Source organism: Carcharodon carcharias, chromosome 1 (genome assembly GCF_017639515.1).
Source record: "Carcharodon carcharias isolate sCarCar2 chromosome 1, sCarCar2.pri, whole genome shotgun sequence".
Classification (NCBI taxonomy): Eukaryota; Metazoa; Chordata; class Chondrichthyes; order Lamniformes; family Lamnidae; genus Carcharodon; species Carcharodon carcharias.
In genome coordinates, this window is record NC_054467.1 from 21,447,125 (window position 1) to 21,459,435 (window position 12,311).

Here is a 12,311-nt window from a genome sequence, read left to right on the forward strand (position 1 = left end):
CACACAATTACTACTCCTGTATACCATGGTTTGTAAACTGAACCAAAAGTAGATTGAGCGTTCAAGCCAGGCAGCAAAGCAATTTTCATACCTAATATTGATTTCGAGTGTTCATAAAACGTTAAATATCATTGCAACATAACTTCATATTATCACAGTAAGGCAGCCATTCAAAATCAGATTTAATAGCAACATTCACTAGTTGTTCTTGTTGTGTGTGTTTTAAAAAAAAATTCAAATGAAATGAGTTGAAGCTGAGATAAAATATAAAAACAAATAAGCTACATTTCTCTATTTTTAGGGCAGGATTTTCTCCCCGTCGGGGGCAAAGTTGAATTGCGGGCGAGCGCTATTTTATGTGGGTGGGCCAATTAAGGCCCGCCCAGCGTGACGTCCGCACAGAAGCGCAATGCACTCCCTGTGCAGGCGGGAGGGGGGTGGTGGATTCCCTAAGCCAAGAGTGCACACTTTCACGCGTGCGTACGAAAGAGCGCACTCATCTCCCTGAGGCTAAGTGCTGCCTCAGGGAGATCGGCTGTTCTGTCACAAGTATTGAAAAGAGAAAAAAAAAATCTTGACATGTCCCCTCATGTGACACTGTCACATGAGTTGGGACATGTCCATAATTTTTACAAAAACTTTAATTAAAATTTTTAAAACCTACACGAAACCTTATCCCGCCCGTGGATGTGGTTTCACGCTTTTTCTAATTTGCGCCAGGGCTCCTGGCCTGCCCGCCAACCTTAAGGTTGGACGGGCAGGTCCACTAATTAGCTAGATGACTCTGTCAATGGCCTCAATTGGCCATTGACAGGTCGGCGGGCGCACAGCTGCTTTTGCTGCGCCCCCGCCTACCGGAAAATTTAAATAGGGCGCGATGATGTCGGGAGTTCCGCCCAACGTCGCCGTGTGTCATTTTACGCATCGGCGAGCGGGCCCCACCCTCCGCTCGCTGATGGGAAAATCCTGCCCTTAGGATCTACAGGGTCAGGACAGGGCTTTGTAACCACAATAACCCTAGCCTGTGCTCTCAGTCAGAGGTACTATTTCGACACAGCGCAGTCCTTCTGGAGCCTCGCCAGGATTCCACTGAGGAAAGTCCTTGTGGTGCAATGGACTGTCACTGTGGCATTTGAATACACAGCAGGCCAAAAAGGGAATGAAGAGTCACCAGGACCACAGCATATCTTCTCCAAAGGCCTCAAGCTGAGCCTGAAACCTTCAGCAGGAATTTTCAAGATTTTCTCCCCCTCAGCTTAGCCAGCATAGGTTTTTTAAAATTTTTTTTTGGCTCTCCCAGGAGATGACATGGCTTTTGATTGGGATGAAATATATTTATTGTGATGCACAAGGTTTCACAATTGTATGGGCCTGGCTGGACGGCCTTTTCATTGACTGTCATGGTTTATATGTTCGTAAGAGATCGGGCAAAAATGGAGCAAGGTGAGGCCACAATTAGACCTTTCTGCTCTACTCGTAGGGAGATAGTTGCATAGTAGTAATGTCACTGGACTAGTCATCCAGAAGCCCAGGCTAATGCTCTGGGTACATGGGTTCAAATTCCACCATGCCAGCTGGTGGAATTTGAATTCAATTGGTAAATTTAGAATATAAAGCAGCACAGAGATACCATGTCACAACTATCATCGATTGGTGTAAAAACACAACTGGTTCATTAATGCCCCTAAGGGAGGGAAATCTGCTGTCCTTACCTGGCCTGGCTTATATGTGACTCCAGACCCAAAGCAACGTTTTTGACTCATAAATGCTCTCTGCAATGGCCTAGCAAGCCATTCAGCTCAAGGGCAATTAGGGATAGGCAACAAACGCTAGTCTTGTCAACGGCACCGACATCCCGTGAAAGAACAAAGAAAAACAAAAGTAGACTTCAGCCTTTTCCTGGCACTGACCCAAGGTCAATTCCCAACATTTGCAGGTGGAGAAAGGACAGCCAGCAGGGAAACAACACTATGCTTCATTGCTCAATTTTCCTCACTGCAAGTCCATCTGATTTAGGACAGGATAACAGAGCAAAACCCCTGGCCAGAACCTCTTTTGTGCTTAATGTAAAGCTTGATAGAAACAGTACAGAAATTTCCATATTGATTGCCGATATCTTCAATTATGCAAGTAACCTTGGAATGCAGAAAGGTCACCCTATCAAATAAGTTCTATTCACAGAACACGTAATAACCTATCCAGCATTGATGGATGACTTTATCATTCTTAGGAAGAGAAATACCATTCTGTGATGAAGGAGATATTGTCCATTTGACCTTGGTCTAAAGACGGTCATGGTGGCTTCAGAAAAGCTTTGCATGTCACGATGGTCAGCAAATTGTTGGATCTCTCAGGCTCTCCCTTCGCACCATATGTCCTTTATCTTCTGATTTGTCTTTGGGTGTCAGCCTTGAGCTGTTGGAATGTTGCCTTGGACTGGACACTGTGTCCGAATGGCTGAAAAGCGTCTCCCCTATTAGGTCCTGTTTCCTCAGTTCTCAGATGGCCAGTATGTTAATGAATAAGTAATCACACTGCATGGCAATCACCTTGTTAAAGACAATTGCTAGTTAACCAGGTGATGGGCATTATTTATCCCATCTAAACAGAATAAAAAGATACAGCTGGAAAATTTGGGTGGAAGCTATTTAGAAGTCAGCAGCACTGAGGAGCTGTCTTGAAAATAAACCAGCTTGAACCAAAAGACCAGCCTGATTAATTCTTCCACCACAACCATTTAAGTCTGAGTAACACAGCATTCCAGGGGAGGACAAATAAAACACTTCAAAGACATTCTGAAGCTCTCCTTGAAGTGTGGCAGCATTGACATTAATGACTGGCAGCAAGTTCATCCCAATCATTCAAAATGGCAACAACTTGTCCATCAAGCCTCATCATGCTTAATTAAGAGGCAGATTGGCAGCAGAGAAAGAAAAGGGAACAAATCCTGCACTATGCATCTCACTACCTCATGGACCATCCTGCCCTGGTGTCTGCAGGTTGTGAATCTGCCTGTTTAATCACATGAAGACCCATGGCAGAAACTCATGACCTAGAATGGGTGTCATCCTCGAATCGGGGAACAGCCAACAATGATGATGACAATAAACAACGTATCTTATTTATTCAGTTTCGTGGGGAAAAGTTCAATCATGAGAGAGTACCATCACCACATGAACTACAGTGATTCAAGAAGGAAGCTCACCACCACATTCTCAAGGGCAATTTGGGATGAGTAATAAATGCTGTCTTTGCTCGTAATGCTTATATCCAAAGACTAAATACTACCAGGAAAGGAAAAAAATCATCATGACCTCCTCTGGCTCCCCCAAGATAGTCAAGTAGAATTCCAGAAAAGGCAAACTAGACTTATCCACATTCAGGGCTTTTGGGTGCAATCTTGGGTGGTAAATTACAGTTGGCCCTCATAAGTAGTTCACCTCATTGGTGTTTAAACTGTTTTATACATAAAAATAATGCTTCAGTTGGTAGCAATGATAAAATCAGTTGGAACAGAGCTGTTCTAATATCAGAGTTCATTATAATAGTGTGACTGGGATTGTTCTTTTTGAACAGAATAGGGGGGCTTTAATTTCCTTTATGGCTACCTCAAGTAAGTCTATTAATGCAATTTGCACATAAACGTTTAAAGTTCTTAAGTATGCTAAGCTCTGCCACAGAGAAAAAAAACAGTTTAATGATTGCTTGGCTGAAGAAATAAAGCTGAATAAGAACAAAACCAACATAATTGCCTTACATTAAACATGTACCTGGGAATCCACTAAGCTTTCAAAAAGGTATTAGCAAAGATGTTCACGAATTACTAATTAAGATGGTTTTTCACTTCAAAGCCAACCAAACAGGGTGGGACTTTCTGGTCCTGCCAGTGGCAGGATGGGAAAACGTGGAGTGGTCAAAAGTCAGTTAACTTTTGGTCGCTCCCCCAATTTTCCTATCCCGCCCACGCGGATACCCGCCACTGGCAGGACCAGAAACTCCTGGCCATAGTTATCCTTGTATGTAACATTTCTAAACCACTGTATTTAAATTCTGATGGCGGGACTACCTGCATGTTACGAACTACAGGCGGTTTAAGGAGAAGGCTCACCACATCCTTCTGGAGGACGGCTAGGGCAATAAATACTGGCTTTGCCAACATCCTCTCAAGAACGTGTTTTAAAAATCTTAAGACTTACTGGAAGACCAATTGATTCCAATGCTGTACGAATTTCTGTTCTTCAATTTCTGAACGTAGCCGCTTTGATAATTCTTCCCTAACTTTCTCCAGCGATTCATTAGATTTACGTTTGTCATTTTCCTCTTGTTTCTCATGCTGAGTGTTTACTTCCTCATCCTGATCCTCTGCCATTTGTCTTAAATAGTCCTTCGGGACCCCAAGGCTGACCAACCCTTGAACAAATTCAGCATGGATTTTTTTAATTTTTAGTGAGGTATTTTCAGTAAGTTGCATGTGAAGGGTTTCCAATTGGTCAACTGCATCTTCATCCAATTTCTCCACCAATTCTCCCAGTTCTGCACGTTGATTATTTAACAGGTCATGACAATCCATGAGGTATTTGTTATGATCAAATCGTCTTTCTCCTGAGGTGTTGAGAAGAGATGCCAGCTGCTTTTGTTGATACTCTTGCTCATGAATCTGAAGTACAAAGAATTATATTAAACACAAAATACTCCTTTAAGCTTATACTGTGCTAACTGGGCTCTCCAGCTCCAAGAAACAGAAAACCATACAAAATGTATCCCATTGCATGCAAAAGACTTTGTGCAAAGCCACTCACCTTTATGGAAATGGCTACAAGGGAAACAGGATATCCTTCCATTAGGTTTGCTATCATCATACATGGTATCCATGATAAGTCTATAGTACAGGCCAGGGAAACTTATAGCAGAAATTTGTTTGAGTAACATTGCTTCTAACAGTGCTATGCAGACATAAGTTGATTCCCAAGGTAGGCAGTGCTGGAGGTCGCTAGCTGTGTAGCCCACGTGGCATTCTTTAGCAATATTAATGTTGAACACTGCACGGGCTTTCCAAGGTTGTGGCCTCTGTTGTTGTCTGCCTCCAGGGGATCAACATTAGTCTGGACAGCACCATTAGAAGCGATGCTACGCAAACAAACTTCTCCTCCATAGTTGTGTTGACTTAATACATCTACGGTATAAATTTGGAATATTCTTTTCATAATGGGAAAGTTTTCAAGTAATTCTGGAAACAACTACTGTTTATGCTAGCTATGATGCTGCCACCAACTGGTTCTGCTTTACTGCATCTCATTTGTTCAATGTATTTCCACTATCCTATGGAATAGTTTATGAATTTCAAACATATACTGTTTGTTCCTAATCACATTTCCCCCCTCCTGACTGTGCTGGCTCTTTGCTGGTTATGGTTCCATTGATGTAAATTGTCCTCTAGCATCTCACGCTGGTCACCATTATTCACATGCGAGCTGTGACAATAAATGTTGGCTATTCCTTCAGTGATGCAAAACATTGAGTCAAATCCCATCTTTACCCAACGTAACATCAACATACAAAGTGTATGAAGCTATTTTCTTTTTCATGTTGATCAATTTTATGAAAAACGATTTAAAATTAAGCTCGAATTTACTTCAGGAACAACAGGAGAAATTTTAACCCTCAAAAATAGGTAATTGGCCAGATTGGATTTGTCCTCCTTTTTGTGGACAGGACATACCTGGGCAGTTTTCCACATTTCTACATGGCTGGGTAGATGCCAGTGTTGTAGCTGTACTGGAAAAGCTTGGCTAGGGGTGCGGCAAGTTCTGGAGCACAAGTCTTCAGTACTATTGCCGGAACATTGCCAGGGCCCATAGCCTTTGCAGTATCCAGCCGTTTCTTGATATCACATGGAGTGAATCAAATTGGCTAAAGAGTGGCATCTGTGATGCTGGGTCCTCATGAGGAGGCTGAGATGGATCATCCATTCGGCACTTATGGCTGAAGACTGTTGCAAAATGCAATACTGATGTGCTGGGCTCCCCCATCATTGAGAATGGGGATATTTGTGGAGCCGCCTTCTGCTGTCAGTTGTTTCATTGTCCACCACCATTCACAACTGGACGTGGCAGGACTGCTGGGCTTAAATATGATCCATTGGTTGTAGGATCGCTTAGCTCTATTGCATGCTGGTTTTGCTGTTTGGCATGCAAGTAGTCCTGTGTAATAACTTCACCAGGTTGACACTTCATAATTTTTAGGTTTTCCTGGTGCTGTTCCTGGCATGCCCCCCTGCATTCTTCATTGAACCAGGACTGATGCCTGAGTTTGATGGTAATGGATATGCTGGGCCATGAGGTTACAGATTGTGTTCGAGTACAATTCTGCTGCTGATGGCCCACAGTGCTTCATGGATGCCCAATTTTGAGTTGCTAGATCTGTTCAAAAATGTATTCCATTTAGCATGGTTGTGCTAAACACAATGGAGGGTTTCCTCAATGTGAAGGCAGGTCTTCGTCTCTACAAGAACTTTGTGGTGGTAACTCCTACCTAATTGTCTTGGACAGATGCACCTGCGACAGGTAGATTGGTGAGGATGAGGTCAAGTAGGTTTTGCACTTTAGCTCAACGGTAGTGGTACTAACCAGCCACTCCTGGTGATGGACATTGAAGTCCCCCACCCACAGCATTTTCTGTGCCCTAGCCACCCTCAGTGCTTCCTCCGAGTGGTGTTCAACATGGAGTACTGATTCATTAGCTGAGCAAGTGCGGTAATCGGCGGTTTCCTTGCCATGTTTGACCTGACGCCATGAGACTTCATGGTGCAGAGTCGATGTTGGGAACTCCCATGGCAACTCCCTCCCTACTGGATACCATTATGCCACGACCTCTGGTGGATCTGTCTAGTCAGTGGGACAGGACATACCCAGGGATGGCGAGGGTGGTGTCTGGGAGCATTGTCTGTAAGGTATAATACCATGAGTATGACTATGTCAGGTTGTTGCTTGACTAGTCTGTGGGACAGCTCTCCCAAATTTAGCATAAGCCCCCAGATGTTAGTAAGGAGAACTTTGCAGGGTCGACAGGGCTGGGTTTGCTGTTGTTGTTTTCGGTGCCTGGGTGGGTGCCTGGTGATATCTCCAGTTTCATTCCTTTTTGTAGACTTTGTAGCGGTTTTAATACAACTGGGTGACTTGCTAGGCCATTTCAGAGTCAACCACATTTCTGTGGGTCTGGAGTCACATGTAGGCCAGACCAGGTAAGGACGACAGATTTCCTTCACTAAAGGGCATGAGTGAACCAGATGGGTTATACAACAATAGTTTTATGGTCACTATTACCAACACTAGCTTTTAATTCCAGATTTATTTCCAGCTGCCGTGGTGGGATTCGAACCCACGTCCCCAAAGCATTAGCCTGGACCTCTGGATTACTAGTCTGGTGACATTATCTCTACGCCGCCACCACTTCCCCCTTCCACCAGGAAGCCTTCCAGGCAGTTATTATGAAGGCAGTGGAAGTAGTTAGACGTTTGTGGTGAATGCCAGCTGTCTCACCATGAGGACTTGAATTTGGTGCTGTTAGAAGTTCAATGGCATCACCAGAGTGGTCAAGGTCAATGAATGCACCTTCACATGCCATTCCCTTACAAAGCACTCACCTCAATGTTCCATCTACCACACCTGTTTCACTCACCGACCAACAATCTATCAACCCACAACTCATATCGCATGTCATAGCTTCACCCCACCCTCCCAAACATAGATGTCCTGCAAGCCTCATGCAGGCATTTCACAGCTTGCAGGCGCTGCTAACTATTTAACTGTGGCAGGCACACCATTGAAACGCATGACACCCCCACTCACTGACACACTTCCCTCGCTTGCTGAATAAGGTGATACATTATCTGAGGCAGCAGCCACTAACCGGCAGGAGATAGGCATGGCTGCAAGGCCCCACACTAATTGAGGAGACATTGCTCAAAGCGCTCCCACAACCTCTGCCCCAGCAGATGACTAGAATTGCTGAGGCTTCTCCCCAGTGAAATGTCGGTGGCTCCATGGAGCAAGCACCTGCTATCCTCTCTCAAGGTGACAGCATTCATGCTTCCACCACTGCCGATCCTGTTGCCTGTCAGCCAGCCGAAACTGTTGCAGTCAATGCTGAGATGGTGCAGACTGAAGCCGAGCCTTCTAAGTCCGGAGCTACTTGAGGGCATCCTGCAAAGCCACCTGCAGCTTCCCCCACTGAGTCAGTAGCTTTCCACTATCGATGCTTCAGCCACAGCGGTAGCACTGCATAGTACCAGGTAAAAGGCACCCGCAACATGCACTAGGTGTCATTAGTTGGCCTTTGTATGGGATCTTGAATGTTTTGTTGGATAAAGTTACTTTGGAATGGTTGTTTTGTTGTGGATTTTATTTCAGCATTGCGTTTAAGAAGGCGCTATGATGGTCCTTAACAAAGTGATTAGATGTATGACTAATGGGAAAAATTGGGGTGGTCTTCAGTGGAACTGTAGTCAAAATGAGGCAATTACTGACAGTCCAGCCAGAAAGGTGGTGCCCCTTCACTTCCTCCTCCTCCTGAGCTGCTTGCCATTTCCCTGTGGCAAGGGCTTTACCCTCACAACAGCCAGGTTTCAGGGGGTAGGGGATACAGTAGACCACCATGAATTGACTTGCAAGGTCCGCTGAGCACTGCAGGGCTCCTCCAGAGCAGCCCAAGCAGCAGAACCAATGCTTCAGCGCCCCAATCATCTGCTTTATGATGTTTCATGTGACAGTATGGCTGTCATTGCAAGCTTGTCCAGCCATGCATTGTTGGCTTGGAGCAGAATCATGAGCAAGGCGTAAAGCAGATTGGCTGACAGAAGCTATGTGGTGACTGAAATACTGAGGGAACAGTAGAACGAACAAATAATGACTGTTGCCAGGATAGGAGGCATTCATCAGTAATATGTGTTGAATGTCGTCACACACCAATTGCACATTCAGCAAGCAGCAACCTTTGTTGTGGTACATTTCAGCATTGCACGCATCACATTTAAAAGTCACCCTGCAGTCATTGGCACCCTGCACCTTGGGAAGCCCACTATCCCAGCAAAGTCACAGGCTGCTTCTCTCTAGTCAGAGGAAACACAGTGTGCTCCCCTCTCCTGGCATATAGAGCATCTGTGAATGGCGAATTGGGGGATGTTTCATATGTCACCTGCTCCAGTCTGGAACGATTGAAACTCAGGGCTCCGGTCATGTTCACAGTCACTGACAACATCGTTCTTTCCCTGTTCTGAGGTTGCAGGTCTGGTTGTAAGAGATGGCCGAGTTCTGTGATTTTCTGATTTTATTTCTGACTTAGGGACTTAACAGCGGGAGTAGGCTATTTGGCCCCTCGAGCCTGCTCCGCCATTTAACTAGATCTTGGATGATCTTCTACCTCAATGCAAAGCAGGAGAAACATCCTTCCAGCATCTAGCCTGTCGAGCCACTTCAAGCAGCTGCAGTACTTTGCTTTTGTATTGTGGTAGATTTCATAGTTTGTGTAAAGTTGGGCATCGAGAACTAAGGACCCAAGTGGAACAGTTAATCTTGCCACCAAAGGAGCCCATCAATTCAATGCAGAAGCCAATCCCTGAATCCCATGCTGCTCATAAGGGTAAGATTCTACAAGACACGAAAACACTACTAAACACCTGTGCTGTGACTTTAATCTATTCAAGTGTCTCCAGGAAAGTTTAATCCAAAATGGGTAATGTAAGATGGTTAGTTAGAAACTTGAGCGTCATTCATTTAGACCTAATATTGAAAGATAAAGACTTCAGACGGTCCCTTATCAAGGATTTAACGGTGAGGGGTGAAGGATTTATTTGGTCCCTTGCTATATGTGTCTCCCAATATCAAACTCAATGTCCTCACAATAATCAGGAGTGGCAAATCTGCCTGATTTTTTTTCTTTCTTATCAGAGGGATTCCAGCTCATGTTGTCACACCAATTACTCTTGCTTTGGGTGAGAATGATTAACTCAGCAGAACATGGAGATGCTGGCCAACATTGATAATACAGTAACATGTTGCAAGGCACTTACTGACTGACCACTGGGGAAACCGTTTGTGATCATCTAACATAACTAGACATTCAATTCTATTAACTGACAACTTACTAAAATGGCCCACTAGTACAAACACAAAGTGGAGTTAGTCTGAGAAAAAACATGGAACTGCAGAGGAACAATTCAGCTTTCAACATTCTCAAGTGGTTTCCTGAATGTATTGATCAATCTGTTACTTTCCATTTTCACACAAGTTAGCAAAGGCCCATCTAGTGAGATCATAGATTCTGGCATAAAATACTGTGACAAATGCTTCAAATTCCCCCTCCTCTGATGAACTTCTTAACACCTCAGCAGATGCTATCCTTTAGCAATGGGAGTTTGACATAGTTCTATTCCAGTCTAAAGTAACATTTAGCATCTGCCACAACTACTTCTCATAATGCTCCAGCTTTGTGGGGGCTGGTAGAGGCAGGAGCTCCTCTCCGGAGGGGGTGGTAGAGGCAGGAACACTCACAACATGTAAGAAGTATTTAGATCAGCACTTGAAATGCCACAGCATACAGGGCTAGGGGCCAAGTGCTGGAAAATGGGATTATAATAGATAGGTGCTTGATGGCTGGCACAGACACGATGGTCAAAGGGCCTGTTTCTGTGCTGTATGAATCAATGATTCTATGACTTTGTTTTTCCTTCCAAGTATTAGCCTGTATCTCTGTGCTGGAGTATTTAGAATTTATATTAAAAAAAAAGGAAACATTGCCTATTGGGAACCTTAATCTGCTATAACTGCAACTCCTACCAATGCTCTCAAAAAGTAACACTTACTTGCTCACATTTTTTCTACATTTACAGGATAGAACTTCAATGGGAAGTGGTGGGGAGGCTTTCTTCAATCCCCAGCCATTACTTTAGCAGACCCAGAGTGTCCGTCAAAAATATAGTGGAAGAGTGGGAGAACCCCATCTGAAAATTATTGGTGAAAATATTATATTAAAAACAGACAAGTGCCAAAGGACTGATGCACTGACCCCTTTTCTATAGCATTATCCAAAACATTCAGAGCCATAGTCAAAAGGCCAAAGTAAAATATAATTAATATGTTTCTCTCAAGACTACTAATGTCTAACTTGTAAGGATGATAACTTTATTCATTAAGTGTCCACACATGACCCTTCTTCGCATTTAATTATTGTCCTCCAAATTTCATTTCTTGCTTAAACCCATTCACGTTCTGAATAACATAAATATGTACTGGAACTGGAAGGGATAAAATAGCAGTTCACATACTTTTCTGACAAGGTGCTCTCTTCTCTCACTGATCAATTTGTAATGTATTATTTTCTTCTCTCGATCCATGACCTCATCGAACTTCTGCTTCACAACAAGTATTTCTTGCTGTACCATCTCCAAGAGTGACTCCATTTGACTGTCTGTTAGGTAACCAGTGCTAAAATTAAAAAAAAAAACAGGTATCTCATGTGAAATACTTCAAAAGCATTTAAAGTTGTGACACATAAACACACCATTAGTTACAATGTTCACTAATACAAAAAAAGCCCACTATATTTAAAATGCATGAAAATATGCCTCTGTAAGCACATGCTTACATTTTTATTTAATTCGCCTCCTGGGCTTCTGTGTCAGTTCATTTCTTGTAACAGGTTTACATTCAGAACAAATTACGGACAGAGCTATTTTCTAAAATACTGCTTCATCAGTTTGTATCGAATTTTGAAATACAGCAGACATTCACAAAATGCTCTTATTCCAAACAATCTGTTAATTTATTCTGTCATGGGACATGGGCATTGCTGGCAAGGCCATCATTTGTTGTCCATCCCTAATTGCCCTTGAACTGAGTGACTTGCTAGGCCATCTCAGAGGGCAGTTAAGAGTCAACCACATTTCTTTGGGTCTGGAGTCAAGTGCAGGCCAGAACAAGTAAGAGCAGCAGATTTCCTTCCCTAAAGGACATCAGTGAACCAGGTGGGTTTTTAACAACAATCAAAGATAGCTTCATATCACCATTACTGAGGCTAGCTTTATATTCCAGATTTATTAGTTGAATTTAAATTCCACTAGCTGCCATAATGGGATTTGAACCCATGTCCCCAAAACATTAGGCTTGGCCTATGGATTACTAACCCAGTAACATTTACCACTATGCCACCATCTCCCCTGCTGAGGATGTAGCTGGCTTTTCTGCTTTGGGATTTGGGTTTACAACAGTATAGTTGATGAAATTAAAACCAGCTGTAAGTGTAAGGGGGGACATATT

General features: G+C 43.5%; 1 protein-coding gene across 1 annotated transcript in view; it reads right to left on the reverse strand.

The window, feature by feature from the left end:
• The window catches only part of LOC121282709 (limbin-like), a 189,155-nt gene that overhangs the window by 97,355 nt on the left and 79,489 nt on the right, over window positions 1–12,311 (reverse strand). The window contains exons 13-14 of the mRNA XM_041196490.1: window positions 11,321–11,480; window positions 4,197–4,657 (exon numbers count right to left, since the gene is read on the reverse strand). Coding sequence (XP_041052424.1) covers window positions 4,197–4,657; window positions 11,321–11,480 — 621 coding nt within the window. The remainder of the gene's footprint in view (window positions 1–4,196; window positions 4,658–11,320; window positions 11,481–12,311) is intronic.